The 23,769-nt window shown below is 50.4% G+C and overlaps 1 protein-coding gene across 7 annotated transcripts in view; it reads left to right on the top strand.

Annotated features, from left to right (window-relative positions):
* Positions 1–11,259, top strand: part of SERTAD2 (SERTA domain containing 2) — an 85,783-nt gene extending 74,524 nt beyond the window's left edge. For 5 of the 7 annotated variants that reach the window (XM_063328376.1, XM_063328375.1, XM_063328378.1 and 2 more), the window contains one exon: positions 5,569–8,520. In XM_063328376.1, coding sequence (XP_063184446.1) covers positions 5,569–6,520 — 952 coding nt within the window. In that variant the 3' untranslated portion in view covers positions 6,521–8,520. Of the gene's footprint in view, positions 1–2,196; positions 2,838–5,568 lie in introns of those variants that run through there. The other 2 variants (XM_063328374.1, XM_063328377.1) reach the window with 2 other exon arrangements.
* Positions 11,260–23,769: the final 12,510 nt, after the last annotated feature.

Below are 23,769 nucleotides of genomic sequence, written 5' to 3'. Positions count from 1 at the left end.
CGCGTACCCCTGTCCTCTGGAGAGCGGAGGATTCGTCACTAAGTGGGCTCGGAGACATCGTCAGGCATTGCACAAGCTTTTCTGCATTTAATCGATGATGGTTGACTCCAGAGAACCACCCGCTCCAGGCTGATTATCTCTTCCACTGAGCCCCGACTGCGTTTTTTTCCCAGCTCTGTCTGAAGAGCATGCAGGGCCAATAAAAGGAAGCTAAATGACATGCAAATGAAAAAAATATATATTACTTTTGTTTTTCAATTAAGAAAAGCCAACTCCCAAACAATGCGAGGGTTTCTCTGGCTCTGAGGCGCGTGCAATCGCCCTAAATGGGCAAAAAAGCAAGTTGAATCTTTCTCGGCAACAATGGTTCAGCTTTTGGGCCTGGGTCTTCCAGAGCTGGAGCCAACTGGTGGATAATATCGGGGAAGATCTCCAAGTAACTCCCACCCACCCCAGTCCCCGGATAAATGCAGTTTTTCCGTTGCCTTTCTTCAGCTTTCTGGTTCCACATACCTAAGTGACATTGAAAACTAACTTGCATACTAAAACCCTGCAACACCCTTTATTAAAACAACAACAAAAACAAAGCGACATCCCATCTCAACTCTTAACGCTTGGCCCCAAAATGACGTTTGCTGGCAGACGGATGGAAATGCAGCAGAAATACATCTGGCTGGGATTGTGGCTCCGCCAAAATAGATACACGAAAGACCCTCCATGGACGTGATCCTTTGTCGCTGCCTGTCCAGTCTTGCGTTTTGGGGGGCGTTGCCGTTGTCTGGCCGTCCCCATTATGGCCATAGGACTTGGTAGGCCAACTCTGTTTTCTGACACTTGGGAGGGTGCGAGTATATCTCATTTTGTACTGATTTTGGCCAAGCTGATCTGTAAGTTTGGCATTTTCATTTTCCCAGCAGGAGCTTTGGCTGGAAAGGCTAGGAGCAAAGTTTTTTGAGATGAACAGAACTGAAACAGATCAAATGTTGTCTTTGTACAGCTTGCTGCTTTTTTTTTTTTTCCTAATGTTGTTCAGCATCTTAGTATTTTAAGACGTACAAAATCAATCTCTTTAATGTAGGCGTGAAAGGATTGAAGGAGGGAAGAGATGGTTTGAACTGTAAAGAACAAACAGGCAACGTTGTCTTAAGCGGTGGTGGTCAGAAACTATAAAATTCCTTTTTGGAGATCCGGAGAAAAGCTTGCAAGCCTGAAACCTGTTTGTTTTTATCAACTCCATCAGTTGGTCTAAAAAGATACCGCCTCCTTACTTTGCTTAGAATGAATAAAGGGATTTATGGAAACTGGAGGAAAATGTTTTTACAATTCCCATTTGTATGCCAGAGGAGAAGGGGATAAAAGAAAACTTTGTAAAGCTGAGAGTCTAGAAGGGGCTCATTTGAACCCCTCTTTTGGGGAATAAAACCCCCCTTGCTTAGGCTGGCATCCTGCTTCTCCCCTTTAATAGTTAAAACTCACTTCAGAGAGCATTTCTGGGGAAAAGGAAACCGAAAGCTGCGCTGAAAAGCGAGTAGGTGAAATTGGGAGTTTTTATCTTTTCAAAGGACAAGCTCTGAACCGAGCTGTGTGGAGATGGAGTGAGATGCGAAAGCTTGACAGTCATGCATACAGGAAACCTTGAATCATTTCTGAGCTTCCTGGAAAATGACGTAGTGAAGTTATTGTTGTGTTTACTAATGATGATCCCATTGCTCTTACCTACCAGCTTAAAAAAATGTCTTAACTACCAGCCCCTCAATCTTAGATACAAATGGGCTCAATTGGGTTCATTCGAAATGCCGGCCGGCCAACGTCCCCTGACAATAATAATTAATAATCGAGCGCAGAGGACAGAGCGTGGCCACCTGAATGGGCTGTTTTCTTTATCATCAGGGAAAAAAGGTTTGCTTTATGCGGTGAATATTTTTATACATTCCTCGCTGAGCCTGAAAAACTTCAAAACTCTCCTAGTCCCCAAGCCATTTAAAAATTTCTCCTTTAAATAGAGCATTGTGGAAGGAGCATTGGTATGTCTTTAGGACAGAGTCTGTCTTTTTTCAGGGGGAGGAGCTAGTAGGAAGGGACAGAAAGCTGCTCACTCTCCTCCTAACCCATCACTGCTTTGGAAATGTGCTGGGCTTGGGCAGGGGTTTGGGTTCTTGCAAGCCCAGTCCTCCTTTTCTTGCTCTGTCTGTCTGAAGTGGAAGGAAGCCTGTCCGTCATGAACATTTGAACGGCAAAGCTCCCCCTCACACCCCCAACCCACGTGCACAGCTCTGGAGTAGTCCATGGAAGTGAAACTAGGGAGCAGAGAAAAACCAGACTTCGGCAGTAGTGCTAAATTTCAGAGGTTTTGTTCACCCGAGATTCCAGGCGCGGGGATTGCTGGTAGCTGGCCAAGGAGCTTGGATGGCAGCCTACCCGTTCCTCAGCTCCGCTCAGCTTGCTCCCTATCCCCCGCCTTTCTTTTTTTAATTGCATAATATGCTAGAAAATGATCTGGATTTGGGACTTATTTTTAACCAGAAGAGGCTCACTTCACCCAATCTGATTTTGGATTTAACATCCAGCAAATGCTTTCTGAAGCTCTTTTGTTTTTGCATTGAAACCTTGACTTCTTTTGCCCCCTCTCCCGCTTCACAAGGGCTCTTTGCTTTTAAATGTTTGTCTTGGGGATGTTTGCCAGTCTTTAGCTACGTTGTCTGTCTGCAGGACCGGTGTGTGGCGATCAAACTGGTGTTAGACCTGCCTGGTGCAGTCATTTTGCAGGCACGGATCCCACTGGGGAACCGGGAATTGTACTCAAATGAGGAAGGCGAGTTTTGTCTTCTAGATGATAGGTAGGTGATAACCGCATAATAAAGCTCATATGAGAGGACTCGGGTATGGGGTTAAAAATCTATATCCCTGTTGCAATTTCTCTCTGGTTAGCTGGGGCTGGAAAGCATCTTCCACTTTTTTAAAATAAGAAAAACGAGGCAGAAATATTAATGCTATTTTAGGGTGCATGGAGGGTGCATGGGAGGTGATTCTACCCCCCCGCTTTGTTCTCATGAGACCCCACCTGGAGTACTGCCTCCAGCTCTGGGGCCACCAACATCAGAAGGACATGGGCCTCTTGGAGCGGGACCAGAGGAGGCCACGAAGATGCTGAGAGGGCTGGAGCACCTCTGCTGTGAGGACAGGCTGAGAGAGTTGGGGTTCTCCAGACTGGAGAAGAGAAGGCTCCAGGGAAACCTTAGAGCCCCTTCCAGTCCCTAAAGGGGCTCCAGGAAGCTGGGGAGGGACTCTGGATCAGGGAGTGGAGCGATAGGATGAGGGGAAATGGTTTCAAACTGAAAGAGGGGAGATTTAGATTAGATATCAGGAAGAAATTCCTTACTGTGAGGGTGGTGAGACACTGGCCCAGGTTGCCCAGAGCAGCTGTGGGTGCCCCATCCCTGGAGGTGTTCCAGGCCAGGCTGGATGGGGCTTTGAGCAACCTGGTGTGGTGGGAGGTGTCCCTGCCCATGGCAGGGGGTTGGAACTAGGTGATCTTTAAGGTCCCTTCCAACTCTAACCATTCTGTGATTCTGTGATTTGCATTTTGTTAAATGGAGGGAGGGATGCAGGGATGAACAGGGGTCTGTCTGTGATCCTATTGAAAGAGCGACTGGGCTGGCTCTCCAGCACCTCACGGCTCTGCCTGGGAAAATGAGAGAGGAAGGGCAAGCGTTTGCCCTGAGACGTGGCAGCCGGCCGAGTGCGGGGTGCTGCTCTGCGACGCCTGCGATCCAACCCCTGCCTCCGCAGGACTTTTCCTCGTCTCATTCGATGCAGCCCATGGGACAGGCAAGCGAAGTGTAGGAATGGCCTCTGCTCCTCCTAGTTGTGGTTTAGATGTGATAAAACAGCTCGTCTGGTAAACCGGGTCCATGCGGGTAGTGGGGGAGAGAGTCTGAGGGAACCTGCCATCTCACAAGCACTGAAGGAAGTGCCTGTCACAGGCACCCTGCTGTTTCACCCAAGTAATCACGGATATTTCAATAAACCAGACCCCGGTTACTCACCGGAGATGGGTGGTGGTTGCTGACCCTAACGCCCCCACTGTTCAGATGCATAATGTCACAGCACAGCAGTTCCTGCATTCCTCTGCGTTTGCGGGGGGATCTTCATGTCACGAAAATAATGGTGACAAAATGAGGCTGGGACTGTGCTGCGTAGACGAGCATTTCCAGGCGCTCTGAAAGATCCTGGAAGAAACAGCACTGGGGAGCGAACTGCCCTACTTACTCTTAGCTCAGAAATGATTTATGACGCGGGGCAAGTTTGGTAAAATTCCCTTTGTTTCCTTCTTCAAAATCTGCCATCTGACCAGGAGAAAAGCACACGCGTTTACGCTGACTTTTGTTCTTCAGAAAGCCCTACGGCATTCTTTTGTTCTCAGATGAAACCTGACATGGATGTAGTCCTGAGTGAGGAGCACGCTTTGCTGGGGGAGAAGCGAAGGCGAATGGTGCATCTGGAGGGATGTCTGTTCTGTCTGTGGCTAGTAAACTCCTGGAAGTCCTACCGGAGGACGCCTTAGCCAGGCAGAAGCTGAGGAAAGGATTTCCACCACCGCCATCTGAAAATGCTTCCCATAGCCAGAAAAGCAGGGGGGTTGAGAGCTGCCACTGCTGCGTGCACAGATGGGGACACACGCAGGGCAGGGGCACACAGGCCTCCCACCTGGATGGACGCAGAGTGTGGGACTAAGGGTGCTCCTGGGGACCCGGTTCCTGGAGGAACTGGGGCACTTCAGGAGACACCAAACTCCTGTGAAGCTTTCCGAGGCTGGGTCGAACTGGGACCCAGCACGGTCGGGATGGAATGCCCTGGCTGCTGCAGAGAATGGTCTTGGAGATTAGACTAGAAGACCCGATGGATCTTCTTTATCGGAGTGCAATAACTGCTTTTACTGCAGTTTAGTCCTTAGGTGCTCAGTTAAATACACCCAGGTGTGGATATGTCCTGCTGTGCCAAGGGTTGTGTCTCCTGACTTCACCTGGAAGGTTTCTCTCAGGGTGCAATTGCTTCCCCCCATGACCACGCTTTTGACTAAAAAGGGAAATTCACTGTAAGAACCTGGGTTGTGTTTGTATTCCCAGGCATAGTACTGCATCACTCCGGAAATTTAAAGGAACGGTCAATATTGTGCCTGTAGCTTGTGCACCCGTGTACAGATGTTTGGGGACCATACGCTTAACCTATGCGAGAGTGAAATTTGCTGCCAAGCGTGCAAGGGCTGGAGTTTTGTAGATGCTGTTTGAATTCCCGCTTGGAATTTACCAGTGTAGCTGTGCTTAAACACGATGGACCAGAGCCCTGTGTTAAGGCGGCTTCTGCCTCTCCATCACGCTGCTGTGGGCCAGGAGCGAGTTCTTTATGTGGACAGATTTCCACTCATGACTGTTAGGGGTACGCGAGGAGGGGACAGAGCGGCCAATCCATCCCCTCCACCGGTGGAAGGGAGGAGGTGGGCTGGGGTAGTGATCCAGGCGGGAAGAACAGACTTTGGTGGCTTCATCGGTCTCGTCTCTTTCCTTTCAGATATATGTTGGGGAAAGGAGGAAAGCGGAAGTTTGACGAGCATGAAGATGGGTTGGAAGGCAAAGTGGTGTCTCCTACTGACGGTCCCTCTAAGGTGTCTTACACCTTACAGCGTCAGACTATCTTCAACATTTCCCTTATGAAACTTTATAACCACAGGCCATTAACCGAGCCGAGCTTGCAAAAGACAGTTTTAATTAACAACATGCTGAGGCGAATCCAGGAAGAACTCAAACAAGAAGGCAGCTTGAGGCCCGTGTTCGTGACCGCTTCGCAGCCCACCGACCCGCTCGGCGACAACTTCCGCGAGGCTCAGCCGGCGTTCAGCCATCTCGCCTCCCAGCCCCTTCTCCCCACCGACTTGGTAAGCACTACGCCCCTGGAGTCCTGCCTCACCCCAGCCTCTTTGCTCGAGGACGACACTTTTTGCACTTCCCCGACCGTCCAGCACGACGGTCCGACAAAACCACCACCTCCTGCTCTCCAACCAGTAAAGGACAGCTTCTCCTCAGCCTTGGACGAAATCGAGGAGCTTTGTCCAGCACCTACCTCCGCAGAGGCAGTAGCAGCAGCCGAAACAGCAGCCCATGACTCTAAAGACCACCCCAGCGAGTCCAACGTTCAAAAGCCCGAGGGCCTCCCGGAGGGCAGAACGGCCGAATCGAAACTCATGGACTCGCTGCCCAGCAACTTTGAGATAACGACTTCCACAGGTTTCCTCACAGACTTGACCCTGGATGATATTCTCTTCGCTGACATTGATACGTCCATGTATGATTTTGACCCCTGCACGTCTGCCACGGGGGCTGCCTCAAAAATGGCTCCCGTCTCAGCGGATGAGCTCCTAAAAACTCTGGCTCCCTACAGCAGTCAACCAGTAACTCCAAATCAGCCTTTCAAAATGGACCTCACAGAACTGGATCACATCATGGAGGTGCTTGTTGGGTCTTAAAAATATAGAAATATAGCAACTTTTTTTTTTTTTTAATTATTTTAAGTACCAGTATATACACTTGGTAGTATTTCCATAGTCCCTCCCACCCCCCCGATTCACAGCACTGTGCATGCGTCCTTGCTTGCCTTTTTTGAAAAGAAAAGGATCACACTAGTTTTTGCTTCGAGCAGAGTTGGAGTGCCTTCATCCATGTATGACCACTTCTAATGTATTTTTTTTAAAAGTGGTTCCTCACGGAAGACCGAATATCCTGGGATAGGAAAGAATATGTATTGTAGACAATGTTATGTTATTACAAAAAAAAGAAAAGGAGAAAAAAAAAAAAGAAGAAAAAAAATTGTAAAAGCTAAGCACAAGGATTATGTTGGGGAAAGCTGTAAATTGCATGTGCATATTTGTCTATTTTTTCTATAAGTTTTATTGCAAGAGGTAAAAAAATTTTATTATTTAGATAATCTCAATACCATTTTAGCCCTGTATAGGTTGACTTAGCGATTCAGCCTTTTGGAGGCATTAACCTGCTCCTCTTTAAGTGTTGCATTTACATGGCTGTTTAGAAACTGCTGCCCAAATTTATTTTATATTTTTGTACAGATTCTGCAGTTTATGATATTGTTTTTTCTAAAAACAAATGCTGTTTATACACACAAAAAAAAAATAGCTATTTTGATAGGATTTGCTCACATAGTTCCTGCATAATTCAGATGTACAAGAACCACTTGTACTTTTATACAGAGTTGTAATGTTTTATATGTGTATGGTGCAAAGAGAAAATTGGATCAAATAAGCCTGCAGTCGGTTTCCCTGAATGCAAACAAACAAACAAACAAAAAAGTGCATTAAGAAAGGGCTGGGAGCTGCTTTTGTAGGAGTTTCACAAGTGTTTGCTCCCTGCTGTACCCACTGCGCACTACTGTGATTCCTGAAACTCAGAGCCATGTCCTTTTTCCAACACGTATGTGAAGCAGTTGGCAGGAAACAGTTGTGGAACTTCACCCCGAGAGGTCCCGAGCACCACCACGGCCGCAGCCTCCCCGTCCTGGCACCGGTGTCCCCGAGCTCGCCCGCGTCCCCTGGCCGGGGCGTCGATCGCGCCTGACGGCAGCCCATCGGCATTTCCTCACCTGAAGCTCCTGGGAACGGTTTTGGCGGGGGGCGGGGGGGAACGTGCCTGTTGCCCACCGAGAGCCAACCTCTCGCAGCGATCTTCCTGCAGACCGACGGGCAGAAGACCGGCGTCCGCGGCGTCCACTCGCCCTTTCTTGGAGCATTTCTCCTTCCCCTCGCCCCGCCTCACTGTGCTAAGTGCTGAAAAAGGCAACTTCAGTATTACTGCAGCGAAGCTCATCTCCGACCTGCACTGGAGGGACTGGTGTTCACATCCATTGCTGTTGAAACTGGAGCCAGTCGTGTCCCAGCACTTGGCATCTCCTGTCGGGTTGGTTTCTTGTATCAACTGCGTTACCTGCTTTACACTTTATAGACCCGTTTTACAACGAATATACAGACACAGCTTTCTATGCATGGTCCCGTTCCCCGTGACACCCGAGAAGTCTTCTCATTACTGCACCAATAGCATTTTTATTTTTTTTTTTTAGTTCATCGTGGTGTACATTTAATTTAAAACAACAACAAAAAAATACGTTTGCAATGTTTCATGCCTATTGCTGAAGTTGCTACGGCATTTTAGGTTTTTTTCAATGGTACTTTAGCTGTTGAGCGCCGGTTACAACCTATATTGTTGACATGCCTATGGCTTCTTTAGGAATAACTTTTATATTTATTTAAGAAATTTTAAATTATATTTTACGTCATTTGGCAATATTCAGTCCATTCTGCTCCCTTCTTGTCATGGATGAAATTGGGTCTTGTCTGCCTTTTAAGGAGGCGGCTTTTTATAAATTGGCACTTTAAACCAGGCCATATCTATTTATTAGTGTATAGCTAGATAGACGTGATACAGATATGCACACAGACACAGTATAAACGCGGATACGTTTTGCAATGAAGGAATTCCTAATCAAAATGAAACGCGTCACGTACGATTCCGAAACGCGCTTCTGGCTCCTAATTCATGGGTGGAGGTGAGGGGGGGGGGGTGGGGGTGGGGGAACGACACACGACCGGCTGAGGGGGTGGGTTTTGCTTTCTTCTAGTTTTCCAAGCTCAGCTCAGTGAAGCAAGGGGCTGCTGAGGGATTCCCAGCTGTTTCCTTACACGGGCTTAAAAAAAGAAAAAGAAAAAAGGAGAAAACGTTAATTATTGCTTCAAACAGAAAACCATTGACCAAGTGTAGCTTTAGGGACCATCGGGAGTGGGGAAGGAGGGGGGGACACGGCTCCGTCGCACACCTGGCAGCGACGGGACCTTGCTCAGCTGCAGACCTCGGCCCCTGCAGGGAAACCAACAGCCCCGCCGGATTCTGCACCTCTTGTAACTGGAGTAACTGGGAAAAACGTTAGCCATGCGAGGGTTGTGTCTGCAGGACGCTGTAGGCAGTTTCACAGGGTAACGCGGTGAGCACTTGCTTTACCATGGTTAAAAACTGATTTACAGTATGCTGGAGCTGCCCCTTTTTTTTGTGTGGGGGGGAAGTTATTATGCATTTAAGCAAGTCCCGAATGCCAGGCAGAAGTTCCCATCCGTGCCATTTTTGGAGAGCTGTGCTAAGTGGGGTTAGTCGGCGTTTCTGTATCGGCAGCAGAGGAGACGAGCTCTAAATCCACTTTCCCACTGGGAGGACAACGTCTGTGTATCCTTGGTGCTGACGCGCGCATCCTTACGGCAGTCCCAGAGGACACGAACCGTACCTGACTTACGGGGCTAGGGAGAAGGTAGCCAGGCTGGTGCCGGTCTGTAGGAGGGCAGGGCTCCCGCTGTGGCTTCCTCCCTGCACGGGCACGTGCTGTCTCTGGCGTGGTGGCCTTTGCCATGGTCCCAACAGCAGCCACGGCTGGAACGTCTCGTGAGACCTACACCAGGGATGGAGAAGCGACATTAATGTGCAATGAAGTGACAAGATGGGAGCAGAATAAAAGAGCTTTGGATTTGAAGTGATTTTTTTTTTTGTTTTTCATAAATTATTTATTCTTTTTTTTTTTTCCTTCTGTAAATATATTTATTTTATTGTGAAGCTAACAACATCTGGATTGTAACATGTACAGAATGTATGGTAGGAATGTATTCTCTTGTAGGAATGTAAATCTGTATGAAAAAAAAAAAAAAAGGGTATGGGAGCCAGATTCAGAGCAGATGAATTGAGTTCCAGTCAGGATATGCATGGTTCACACGACTTCCCCTCTCCCCTCCCGCCTCTTTTTCTAATATGGGTCTGGTTGTTTGAAATATGCAAAAAAAAGGTATGGATGAGGGACAGTTTGATGTGCAAAAATTAGTCCTAAGTCAGGCTCCTACCCTGCCAGCCTCTCAAGACGGGCCTCCTCCGGCACGCTGCTGGAATCTGCAACGGGAGCCAGGAGCCAATGCAATCACCTCCATCCGGCTGGGCTGGCAAAAACATTTGAAAAAAGATTTATTTCTTTTTTTTTTTTTTTTAAATTATTTAACACGCACGGGAAGCCCAGCTGAAGTCCGTGGGGCTGGAGGGCTGAATAAGGTGGCAGGATGTGCCCTCCAGCCCCAGGAGCTGTGACAGAGCTGGCACCACCAGGAGATAAGGCTGGACAAGAAGCCACCACCCCACTCGGCACTTGCGGCAGAGGGTTTCCTTGCTCAAGGTTGAACTACCCCCGTCCCACCAGCCCGTCCTTAGCCACCGCAGGTCCCCTCCAGGGCCCGAGGGGACGGCGCAGCTCTGTATGCAAGGGATGGGGACCTTCCCTCTTCAGGAGAACGTCATCGAGCAGCGTCATCCACTGACACGTCAACCTGGCACCTTCCAGCCTGACAGCAAAGCCACCGTCTGCAGCAATTAACTGTAAGAATAAATTGGGACCTTGCGAAAGGTAATTTGGTTTTTCCTCAATGCAGTGTGGTCGTTGCCCGTGGGTTGTTTAAAAACCAATGTTTTGAATCCAAAGTTTACACTTTTATCACCATTAAATTGAGTAAATTCGTAATGGGTCCTGTCTGACAAACGGTTTGATTCACTCCGGCATATTGTGAACGTCTTTTACAGGGTTTCTTTTGGTTTTGGGTGGGTTTTTTTGCCCCCCTCCTCCCCAATCAGGTTTCAGTACCCCGCTTTTGTGCAAGTTGCTTTCAGTGCTTCTATTAATTCTTGACACTGAACATTTTGAAAGAAATTAGTTCTTTTTTAAGCACTTTTTCTTTTCCTAAAAATAAGCCTAATGCAAGTTCTGGAACCTCTTTAACAACCCCCAAATTGCAGCTAAAACTCCCACCCTCGACTCCTCTCTAGTTCTGAGCGTAATCCATACTAGCGCCTGTAAAGGCCAAGATTCTGGAAAAAGGTGTAAATAGTGTGACATGTTCAGTGCATGGTTGTTTGAACAGGGCCTGTTATTGTCAACAAAAAAAAAAAAAAAAGGAAAAAAAAAAAGGAAAAAAAAAAAAGAAAAAAAGGCTGTATTTCCCCTTCCCCTCCCACAGACCTTAGAGCTGTGCCTTTTCTATGCAATATTACAGACATATACATCTGAAACCAGATTACTGTATTCACATGTAGGTATGGGCTGTAATCAAAAACCAATTGGACAAATGTACATGGAAATGAGCAGTCTTACTTTTGTAGTTTTATATTATACAATAAACAATTAAAATAAATTCTGGCTCCGTTCTTTCCCTCCGTGAAATGGTAAGGCGGGGGGACAGACCCCCCCCCAGCCCTCCCCCCCCCCAGCCCGGGTCGGCAGCAGGAGAGGGTCTCGCCCGCGGGAGGTGGCAGGGGACAAGGGAGGGACAGCCAGGTCTCGCCCCGCTCCACCTTACAGAACAAGAGAAGTGTCACCTGGCGCAGGGCGTGGGGGCTCCTGTCCCCAGTGTCCCCTCGGTGGCCGTGTCCTTCTGTGGCCATGCTGGGGCTACGAGTGCCCAGGGGATGCTCGTCTCTGCCGCGCTGCGTGCAGCTCACCGAGGCGCTGCCAGCCCGGCCCACCGCAGGATCCGGCCAGTTTTAATACACGTAATGCAGCATCCCTCGGGGCATTAAATCCCGGCAGGAAACCTCTGATACCTTAATCCACCTCCTCATTTATCAGCGCCCTCTCCCCCCGCCCCCAGGTGACTGGTGTTTGCTTTCAGGGCCAGCCAGGAGGGACATCTTCCCCCTGTTCTTCGGCTCGAGTCCTTTGCGGCGCTAAAGCAGCGAGCGTGGCCCAGGATTGTCCCTTGGGCTGGCCCCGGCGCACAGAGAATGAGTCACCCCCTCCCGCCCTCCCCCCGCCAGCGCACCCACAGAACCACGACTGCTCCCATTTTGGATTGATGGTGATCCAAGAAACCAGAGGGAAAAGCAGCCGTTTTCCCCTGTCCCACCATGTGCCTCAGCTGTGGCGAGCTGGCTCGTGTTACCGGTGCGGCAGCGCGGGGCACAGGGCCCTGCACACCGGCTGCCACGCAGGGACAAATGGCTGCGGGGACGGGGGGGAACGCAAAGAAAGGAGAAATGGAAGAATCCAAGCCAGCCCAGGGGAATGAAGAATTTCTGTCTGCCTGGCAAGTGCCGCCGGGCTCGAAGGGGTGAAACGCAGCCGGGAGGACAGTGCGAACGCTCTCCCCAGCGTCCCCGCTCCCTTCCAGGGCACAACGCCGCTCGCCCCCCACAGACACAGTAGTTCTCCGTGCAGCGACCTGATGGAGGACACGTGGAGATGCCACTGTTACCTTCCCAAAGCTGCTCCCATTTTTTGTGGCCACCTGCCTTTTAAGAGCTCTTTTTCTCACCTGGGACTCATTAGTAAGAGATGCCCCCAGCTCAAAATGCAGCGCCCAATTACCCCTTCGTTACGTGAGTGGCTTGTCACCCACTCCAGACCTTCCAGCTCGCAGGGTTGGCGAGGGCAAAGCCATCACTCTGGGCTTTTAAAAGGGGGTACCCATGGGGGGAGCCGGGGAGCTGCACCTCCCGCTGGTGCCTGCCCCTGGCCGGAGGAGTCCCCGGCAGCTGCCTGGCATTTCAAGCCCACCAGCCCCTGCCGTGAGCCGGCAGGAGAAAGCGGGCTTAGGGTTCAGCACAGGGACTGGCCTGCAGCGGACAAGGTTCAGGTGTGAGGTATCTCACACTGACACCACACCGGCGGAGAACGGCACTTCCCTTGTTACCCAGGAGTGGGGTTTCCAGGCCACCGCAGTGCTGGCAGCAGCTCCTCGCAGGTGTTGAGACCTTGAGACCACCAGCAGCAACGGCCTGGACCTGGCCCAGGTCTGGATTCAACTCTGCTGCTGCCTGGTATCGCTACAAGCTAACACGGCAACGCCACGGCTGACACCAACCACTAAGCTCCTCTCTGGGCCCAAATAATTAGAATCACAGAATGGTTCGGGTTGGAAGGGACCTTAGAGAACACCTAGTTCCAACACCCTGCCCTGGGCAGGGACACCTCCCACCAGACCAGGCTGCTCCAAGCCCCATCCAGCCTGGCCTTGAACACCTCCAGGGATGGGGCAGCCACAGCTTCTCTGGGCAGCCTGGGCCAGTGTCTCACCACCCTCACAGGAAAGAATTTCTTCCTGGTATCTCATCTAAATCTCCCCTCTTGCAGTTTAAAACCGTTAATTGGAAGCTGGGGGTGTTGTGACCAGGCAGTCACCAGCTTTCACAAACCTTGCTCAAGCACACGCCACGCAGACAGAAGCACACTCAAACACAGCGCCGAGGCAAGGAGGGGACAGCAAGGGGCACCCTTGTCCCACCGCACTCCTGGTGCCCTCACCAGGAGGGATAACGCTCCCTGCCGCTAACCTGCCCACCCGACCCAGGCCTGGAGGGACGCATGTTCCTCCCTGTGGTGGCAAGAGGAGCGAGCCCCACTCCAGGCCCATGCCGCAAAGCCGGCTTCCCTGGACCACACGCGTCTCGTACTCACCAGGGAAACCACAGAGGGGAAAAGCCATTGGTGGGGGGAGGAATCCTCCAGCCACAGGCAATGCTTCATAGAGCCACCCTGAACCACAGCCAACCCATCAGCTGAGGCAGCTCCGTAGGGATGCCGGCTCCACAGCAAAGCTGTTTCTCGCTGGCCCCCACCCTGCCCCTTCCCAGTTCGTCCCTTTCCTCTGGGCTCTGTCACCGCTGAGCCCACGGTCCCACCTGCCTCCATCGCTGGTGGTGGCAGGCTCCTCTCTCCACTCGGTCCCTGCATGCATCATCTGCCTCCTCTCCAGGCAGCTCCCTCCTTCCATGGCTCCACGGCTCCTCTCCCTTTGGAAGAAACTTGCCTTAGCAACTGGCAGCAGGCCAGAACGATTGTGGGCTTTTTTCCTCCCACACCCCTCCTTCTCCTCCAAATAACAAGATGGTCGGGGAGGGAGAAGGAACCGTGAGACCTTCAGGAGCCAGCATCCCTACGGACCATGGCAGTGGGCTGGACACACCTGTCAACCTCCAAAACTCATCCTCATGGACCGATGGCTCCAAGTACAACCAGGTGCTCCGGAGTCACAGGCAGGGAGGTTTCTTTCTAGTCCTCCTTCCTTCTCCCTTTTCCAATCGATGCGTCCCCAAAAGCCAGCTGATTCCTCCACAGGCATCTCCAGATCTAGAGCACCTGCCAGGGAGGGCACATCATGGGCACAGAAGAAACGGGTTTTAAATCGCCCATTTCTGCAAGGATTTCCTTTCATTCTTCTGGCCCTGCCGTACCCACCTCACGCTGCTCTCCCCGGGCTATTTCCTCTCCCATTTCCTCTCCTTTTCCCGCTATTCACCAGGCTTCCTCCCCCTGTTCCTCCCCTTGCGCAGTTTGGCCTACAGCCTTCACTACTTGCTGCCTTTACATCTCCTTTCTTGGTTTGAGCGGCGATGACATCGATTTTGTGTTTGTGCCAAGCTCTGCATTTATTAAAGAGGGGGGATAAAAGAAAAAAAAGCCACAAAACTCTGGTAGTTTTCTAGAAGACAATACTGTAACTTCACTCTCATTCTCCCTGCATGCTGCCTCGCAGCTTGTGTGGGGAAGGGATTTTCAGGCTGCTCCAACCGGAGTTTATCGCGTCGCTTGCAATCCCTCGGCAGAGCTGATGTGGCCAACCAGCTCCTGCTGCCTGCTGGGGGGGTCTGCACTGGGGTGGGGGGCGCAGAGGGACGAAACCCCCTTCCCTCTGCTCTAATGTTGTCACCTACCACCACCTTTCTCCTGCCTCAGGCCTGCCAGGGGTTAATATTGTTGGAGTCACGGTGGCACCCTACTTCAATCAAAGGTTTGCTCCTAAATCATAGAATCACGGAATGGTTTGGGTTGGAAAGGACCTTAAAGATCACCCAGTTCCAGCCCCCTGCCCTGGGCAGGGACACCTCCCACCAGACCAGGCTGCTCAAAGCCCCATCCAGCCTGGCCTTGAACACCTCCAGGGATGGGGCAGCCACAGCTTCTCTGGGCAACCTGGGCCAGTGTCTCACCACCCTCACAGGAAAGAATTTCCTCCTAATATCTCATCTAAATCTCCCCTCTTCCCGTTTAAAACCATTCCCGCTCCTTTCAGCATTGTCACTCTAAGTGTTGTGCATCTCGTCCCCTGCCCCTGGCTGCTGGGAAGGCTCGGGGAAGCAGATCTGCCTCATATGACCTTAAATTAAGGAGCCGGGGGAGGGGAGGGAGGTGAGCAGGAGACGCCCCTGGGAAAAGCCAGGAGGGGAATTCCAGCCATAGGGCCACAAACCCAGGGGCCTGAGGGATGCGGACAAGGAGGGGGCTTCGAGTCCCGCCTGTTTTAGCAGACGCAGCAGCATTTTCCAGCGAGGCCAGGCAGCTGGCTCAGAACACGAACACAGGGGCTATCGATTTTAAGAGAGCCATTTTTAAGCGCAGCCCTCCGTCGGGCGGGGAGCGAGTCAGGCCTGCGGTGGCTGCCAGGGGGCTGCCAGCCACGGGGAGGTCTTGCCCGTAATGGTGGCACCAGCCGATGCCCGGCCTGCAGGAATAAGCACAGGTTCTGCGGCAGCTTTTGCCTCCAGCAAACGCGAAGGAGATGCTTCTGCCGCTCTGAATGGGACTGAGGAGCACCTTTTCCCAATTTGGGGAACACCTGTCCTCTAACTCCATTTTTAAAGCAGGAGACCACCTGGTGCGAGCGCATCAGAGCATTTTACTTCTCCCAGGCTACAGGCAGCTCTGTGAATCCAGCTGCAAGGACACAGCTTTAGGCTACACCAAGGTTTAAGGAAGGGCCGGTGAGCTGAGCTGCCAGCCCTCGGCTTTCCCTGCACGGAAGCGAGAAGCAGGGTCTGGACCCAGATCATTCCCCCCCCACCAGGGAGGAAACACGTACAAATGGCATCAGCAGCGATACCCAAAAACCACAGAGGGGGCTGGCCAGCGCAGCCCAAAGATAATCCAGCTTTAGCAGCAAGACTTGATGCCAGCCACGGAGTTTTCATCCAAGGAGGGGCTTGGAGGTCAGGACAGCACCTCAAAAGCCTTCGGCGGTTACCTGTGGATCCTAGTGGCCTCCACAAGCAGCAGCTGCTCTGTCTCCTGCCCTCCGACGCTGTCAAAAGCGAAGCCTGGGGTGCACCATCAGCACGGCCCCGAGCTGGCCGTGCTCCAACAGCATCATGGTCACGGTTCCTCAGACCAGTTCCTCCCGCTGACGAGGCTCACGAGCACACTGACTCACAGACGCCTTAGCCGGGGAGGGAAAACTGGATTTTGCTGCTCCGGCAGCCAGGTTGCTCCCACCTTGCAGAGGAAAAGAGTTCCGGGAAGCAATCGGGCAGGGGAGCCGGGGAACAGCCGAGCATGCAGTTTGCTCTTTGACGTCTCAGATGCAGGTGACAGCTCTGGCAGAAGCGATGGTACCCCTGTTTGGATGACAACTCCCCGCCACCACTTGGCAAGAGCCTTAAAAATACAGAGAGCAGCTCTCAGCAGAGCTCAAAACGCCCCCTCCATCCCTCCAGCGGCACAGATTACTCCCCAAACACTGCGTGGCCTCGCCAGTCTCACTGCTTATTACTACAAACCTAATTCTGGATGGTTACAGCCGTGCAATCTAAATGCACAGCCCTAATACAACCAATAAATTAATAAATAAATCAATCAGTCACCTAATTGCCTCTGCCACCCAAACTGGGTTATTGAAAAGCCTCGACTTAATAGGTCAGGGATCCCCAGGACACCCAGAATTACTTGCAGAAAGGAGTGTGATGATGATTTGTACATCCCCGCTGTGGGATGGGGCAGCGCTTGGTGCATGGCGGGGGCTCCCGGGACGGCGGCGATACCGAACGACAGCTAACACGTCTGTAAAAATTGCAAGCTGCTGACAGATGCTGCGGGAACAAAGTGAGGGCCGAAACGCGTCTAGTGAATCATCCGCTACGCATTGGTTCAACCAGTTTGAAGTCGGTCCCACACCCGAAAGCAAAGACAACCCCGGGACTGTGTAATCCCAGGCAAAGGAGTGGGGGAGAAAGAGAGAGAAACGTGCCGGGCAGGAGGGACGGCTCTCCGGCGTGGCCTCGAGGATGAGCTTGGAAAGGCGGCGAGTCCCAGCTTGCTCCCTCCTGCCAGAAACTCTTATTCCTGCCTCCCCTCCCACGCCCCGTGCTCCTGCCGCGACCTTCCTCTCCTCCCGGCACGGCTGCTCCCTCCAGGCAGCAGTTGGCACCCGGAGAGCAGACAGGAGCCTAGAAAACAAGTCCCCGCAGGGAGCGGAGGCGTATGGGATGAAGGGAATGAGACCGGGAAAGGAGAAGGACTCCACGGGCGCGGGACCTGCTGAACTGAAACATCCTCAGAAGGGACGGGAGAAAAACTGACCTTTCCGCGGGCTGCTCCCGGCGGGTAGCAAATCCGCTTGGCTCCCACTAACTTCATTTCATGCCTTGACCTGAGTGCTCTCCAAAGGCAGGGATAAAAAGAATAATAATTTTAAAATAAAGAATACCCCTCTCCAGTTAATCCTAGCCTGGCCGGTGCCTTCCTGGCCCTGCTCGCCAGGTTCAGAGCGTGCACAGTGGCACAAAGGGAAAACTGCAACCTGCGGAGCACGCCACCCACTCGGCCTGTTTTCCCGTGCTGCCCTACGTGCTAAAAGCCTTCAACTGAGAGGCGTCAAGATTTAAACTTAAATTAAGATTTAAGACGAACAGCAGGAACAGACCTATTCAGTGCGACTCCTTTCCCTCCAGCAGACTTGCGATCCGCACCAGGCGAGCAGGACCAACAATTTCTGGTTACGGTGTCTGTTCTGCAGGAAGAAATCTAAACTATTTTTCCACCAGCTTCAGTAAAACAGGCGATTTGGCCCTGTCAGTCCAGAACGCCCTGCGCCGTCCGCAGACAACCCTTCATAGAGGGAAAACGCGCCCTGCTGAAAAGGGTTAAACCAACCTGTTTTAAATAAATAGCTTCACGTTATATATAAGCCATCACGCAGAGTAACCATAGGAAAAGCACATTTTAAATGTGGTTTTTGACTGCGGTTAACCCTGAAATTAGGGACTTTATCTTTTCTCGATTATTGCACTCGTCTTTTTGAAGGACGGCTTATCCCCGAAGCCCAGCTCGACTCCACCGCTTTAGAACAGCTGCCAACGCCACGGCCCTGCGCCTTTCTGCGTAAAACGGGTCCTGCAACTGGCAAAGTTAGTACCTGCCACGCAACGAGAATAAAGTTAGAAAGGGATTTTGTAAAACATTGCCTCCCTGTTAACCCTGGGGAGGAAACCCAGGCGCTCCCTGATGGTTGACTATCTCGCGCGACCCTGAGAAGCATAATAATTTACCAACATACAAATGGAGGGCTTAGCGGCAGCTGCGCTACGGGAACAGTCGCTGGGGTGCTCTGAAGTTTCTATCACTATATGGCATATAAAGCTGGGTGAATAACTGATTTTTCGGTTCGCTGGCAATCCTGAAAAAAAAAAAGTTTTAAAAAAAAATTAAAAATTCATTTGGGGTCGACTGAAACAAATGTTTCACTTCGACTCTCCAGCCCTTTACAAAAGTTAGCTCCGAAGATCATTCAAAATGAAAAGTTGCTTCAAAGGAGAAAAATGTCAAAGCCTTTCATTTGGAAAATGCTGAAACAAAAGAGGTTGGTTGGTTTTTTTGGTTTTTTGTTTGTTTTTTTTTTTGTTTGTTTGTTTTTTTTTTTTTCTCTCCAGAAAAAAAAAAAAGTTTGGCAAATCAAAACCACTCATAAAACGTTTTCATTTTGCCAAAATTTGCCTTTTTTGCTCAAGGTTTTACCCAGCTCCAACACAACCAATTTGCACCTATAATAACTTGAATAGAGACATGAGTAATCCTGATGAAATACAGTCTTTAAAAAAAAAAAAAGTCTCAGCCACTGTACAAATGTCCCGAAACTGAAACCCAGAAGAAGAAAGTAAGCTAAAAACCACTAAGCTTTTCTTGGCTCGGCAGGAGAATCTTATTAAGTCTCTGAATCGTATAGCCACAGATTTGGGACGTTGTAAAAATTAAATTAGTCTTACTTCTTATTAGCTAGGCAAGAAAGGAACCAGGAGATTATGATACAGCAACTGCTATTGTGAGCCAATTTTTCCAGTGTGTTTCTGCTTTTCTTCCGTAAACGAACAATTAGTGGGCATTCTCGCTCCTCTCATAAAGGCGGTGTTATTTTTAATCTCGGGATGCAGGTTTCTGACTCTCTACTCAGACTAATGCAATTCAAGGATTTAATGCCGTGCTGCCATGCCAGAGTGAGATTCTCATTTCGTTTCCCCAATATGTTTCATTTGAAGCTTACGCGTGCTCTGGAGTTGCATCTACCTACGCAGCAGGGCAACTGAAGACCCAGGGCAGCCAGGAGTTAAACCCTCGGGATACAAAGGAAGAAAAGGCATCCAATCCATATGCACTTCCAGAGAGTCGGATGGCCTCACCTCCCTCCTGTTTTGCCTTTTGCTGAGAGCTTAATAGAGATTGCTTGAGGGCTCCGATGCCTCGAATGGGGACATTGGGGTACTGTGCCCAGCTCTGGAGTCATCAGCACAAGAAGGACGTGGACCTGTTGGGGCAGGTCAAGGAGGCCACAAAAGATGCTCAGAGGGCTGGAGTACCTCTGCTGTGAGGACAGGCTGAGAGAGTTGGGGTTCTCCAGACTGGAGAAGAGAAGGCTCCAGGGAGACCTTAGAGCCCCTTCTAGTCCCTAAAGGGGCTACAGGAAAGCTGGGGAGGGACTCTGGATCAGGGATTGGAGTGATAGGACGAGGGGCAACAGTTTTAAACTGAAAGAGGGGAGATTTAGATCAGATATCAGGAGGAAACTCTCGACTGTGGGGGTGGTGAGACACTGGCCCAGGCTGCCCAGAGCAGCTGTGGCTGCCCCATCCCTGGAGGTGTTCAAGGCCAGGCTGGATGGGGCTTTGAGCAACCTGGTCTGGTGGGAGGTGTCCCTGCCCATGGCAGGGGGGTGGAACTGGGTGATCTTCAAGGTCCCTTCCAACCCAAACCATTCTGTGATTCTATGACACAGGTTGGCCAGCTGGGACCAGAGCAGTGCCCTTCCTGTGGGCCCAGAGAAATAGATGGGATTCATCCACTTTTTTGTTCAGAACACGGCTGCTTCACGTGCTGGGGAAGAAGTGGGAGTGAAGCCATGCATTTTTCTAGCTGCTGTATTTTCTTAAATTAAGCCGGGCTTTAGCACAGCCTGCCTTCGTAGGTCACAGCTTCCAGACATCCCACCACGCTCCTCAGTGGAAACGGCAGAAAGCAAAGAGCAGATATTCCAAATGTCACACCCAGGCCTGTTTTTAAAATAGTAGAAAACAAAATAAAAGCAGTTTTTCTATTTCATAATCACACAAGGATGGGCAGTGACAGTAGGCTGGAAATTGTTTTAACAGCTCTCAACTGAAAGCGGCTTTGAACCCAGAAAAATCCGTGGACGAAAATAAAAAAAAACAAAAAAAAGCAGAACTTGGATCATCTCAAAGCACAACTACACTACGAAACTGTAGCCTTCCAAGGACAAACTCCAAAGCAATATTTAATGAGCCAATACCTCCATTTATCATGAGTTCATTTGAATACTGGAATCCCTACATAACACTGCAGGCAGGTTTGATTTATTATTATTATTTTTTAAATGCCACCTTTAATCCCCGAACGGCTGGCTATCAGCACTCAGTGGCCCAGCGGGGCCAGGGGCAAGCAGCTGGGCAGCACGGCACCTCTGGTCCATCAGGCAGCGGTGTTTCCAGCAGGTGAGGTGCAAAGGGCTGTCCTGCTCATCCATCCTCAGCTCTCCTGGGGAGAACCAGGGAGAAACCAGCCGTTTCCCACCCCACTCCGAAGGAATGGAGCTGGAAATCCCTCTAAGGGTGGCATTGCTTTTAACCCTGTGCACTCAGAGTGGAAGCCCAGGGAGCTCAAGCACCAGATAGCTCCAGCTACCACTTCAGCCAAAGACAACAGGATCTCATCCCTTCCCCCTTCCAGCTTGCAGCATCCCGCAAAACACCTGGGTTTTACGCAGTGGCTTGCTAGCACGAGTTAAATTACAGAATAAGAAAGGTTGTTTCTGTGCAGAAGAGTATGGAGTGCTGGGGTTCCTGCATACCAGGACCTCTGTAGTCCTTGGCCATGTTCCAGGAGAGACAAGCTGCGGGGGAGCTCCTGGCACACATACTCCTGCCCTTCCAGATAGGCTCCAACTTACTCCTGGTTCCACACCTCCTATCCTAAAGCTGCTGCCGCATGCTGTGCCGGAGGCACAAAGACATCCTCCCCTGCTCCAAAAATCTTCCCTTGCAGCCTTTTGGAAGCTGAGCTTTGTCCTTGTCAGAGGCCTCCAGCCCACAGCGAGCACATGCAGCCCCCCAGGATCGATTAGAGCCTGGAGACTCACTCATTTCTTGGAGAACCGCAGGCCTTGAGAGTACCGGCTGCTGAACACCACCAGGTGGAACCTACGGGAGATGTGATGTGGTACCACTGGTTTCCCTTTCAGCAGGGGACAAAGGGCTGAGGTGGTGCAAACACCCCAAACACCATTGCTGTAAGCACCCCAAACACCATTGCAACACCAAAGATGAGCATCTCCCGTGTGTGCAAAACCCTGAGCAATGCACCCAGGAGACGCCTCTGTACAGGACTCTGGCACCAACCTAAATAGCATCCAGGACCTCACAGAATAATCCCAACTGCAGCAAATATCACATTTATCTACCTCCATGTATCTATCACTCTGTGTGTGTGTACAACCATATAGATGATCATTATATAAAATCAGCTCCTAACAGCAAACTCTAGACAAGGAAAATGGTCTGGACAGCATAAATTACACAAACAAAAGCTGATGCAAAACCCCTATTTAGACATTTAAATTGAAGTGTTTTGCTAGAGGTACCAGTCTCGAATTTATCAGCCTCTCCTTTGACCAACTCCGAAGAAGCAGGAAACAATCACACCGCGACTGTAGCATCTCTCCTGACCCTGCCATTTCAGCCAGCTCTCCTGGCAGGGAAAGGGCGCCCATAATTTGTGAGCTGCATCTTCTGCAGCCACAAGAGCAACTGCAGGAGAGCATTTTCCTCCCCCTGTCTAAGAGTTAATTAGAATTTCCCAGGTGTGGGTTTGTTTTGCAGAAGAGCAAGGCCTACCTCTGTCTTGTTTTCCTCTTTTCCAGTGGCAGCTCTATTTTTGGGGAACCTACAGCAGCAGCGGGGTCTGCAGTGCTCCATCAGACAGGAGCACAAAGCACACCACGTTGAAAGTAGAGCATGAACTCCCTTGTGATCCCGCCAGCGTTCCCTTGTCCGCCTCTACCTGTTTGGGTTGTCGAGAAGAAACTAGAGCCTATTATCAGCCTGCTTCTTTGTCAGGTGTTTCTTTGATGTAAATTCAACCATGATCAAATCTGCTGATGGCAGCAAACAGCTGAGGAGTAACAAACATGCAAACTGCACAGTGACCTGCAGAGATTAGAGCAAGCCAGGCTGTAGACAAATTGGGAAGATTAAACGCAAATGAGCTAAGAAGTCTTGGGAGAACTACCCAGGGAGACGAAAATAAGCAACGCAGACAGAAAATAAGAGAACAAGGCAGACCAAAGACTGAACAGACCCTACTAGTAGATAAATCAAAGTCTTCCCCCGCCTCCCAACGCTTTAGCTTTACCCTAGTGCTTCTGCTCCAAGGAAGTCAGCGCCAGGCTGGCTGCTGGGAAGCGGGCTGAGAGAAACCCTTAGTGCACCTCTGCTGTGTTCTCTTGTCACACTGCTGCCACTGCAGAACCAACTCAGCCCTTACAGAGGAAAAAACAGGCTTTTCCCCCTTCTCTTCATGTTTTTTGCCCCTTTCTTAAAAAAAAAAACCAACCAACAACAAAATAACAAACTGCTGGAGAACTGCTGACAGGAGTTCCTTGCAATCAGAACCGCCCCACTAATCTGAGCATCTGCAGAGTCCACCTTCACTTCCAACCCAGTCAAATTCAAGGAAAACCTACTTGGAGCTAAAGGCACTATTGATATCCGTCTTCCAGCAGTGTAACCTACCCAAGCATAGAGGACCAGGAGGCTTGCAAGGCCAGAAAAATCACACGCCCATATATAAGGTGATGCACTCCCATGGCTGTGCAGCTTCCCCTCCTGCTTTGCATCGGGGACACGTGTGCTAAGGTATGGTCTAGAGTTCCTCACACACCCCATGCTGTGCAAACACACTGCAAATACGTCCCTGCCTGCAGCACAACAGCATCTTGAAAGGTTTCTTTGAAATTTGGAGGGTAGGGCTATTCTTTTGAAGGTGGAAATACTTAATTTGGGGCAGCACAGTATACCACTGCACTACTTCACTTTTCATCTGTTGCCAGTAGTGATGTCATCACCCCGCAAGCCCTCAGATTTGAGGACCAATACTGATTTAGGGACCACTCAGCAGTATGCCAAGTGGTATAAGGGTATTAGACACCCAAATTCATGGAGAAAACAACAGAGCACCTGAGAAAGAAGTACTTGAATCAACCTTTCCGCAGCTAAATGAGATCTGCTGCTGTATTAGAGGTGTATTTATCTTTCAAATCCCATCATTTCTGTATCCCTTAAAAAAATGAACTTCTCTAGCAGCAAGACTGGGAAATCTGTAAATTTCCTCCTGTAAGTATGCTAAAATTCCCCTTGCCGCTGT

The sequence above is a fragment of the Chroicocephalus ridibundus genome, chromosome 3 (genome assembly GCF_963924245.1).
Source record: "Chroicocephalus ridibundus chromosome 3, bChrRid1.1, whole genome shotgun sequence".
In the NCBI taxonomy this organism is placed as follows: Eukaryota; Metazoa; Chordata; class Aves; order Charadriiformes; family Laridae; genus Chroicocephalus; species Chroicocephalus ridibundus.
This window is presented reverse-complemented; position numbering and strand designations above follow the sequence as displayed.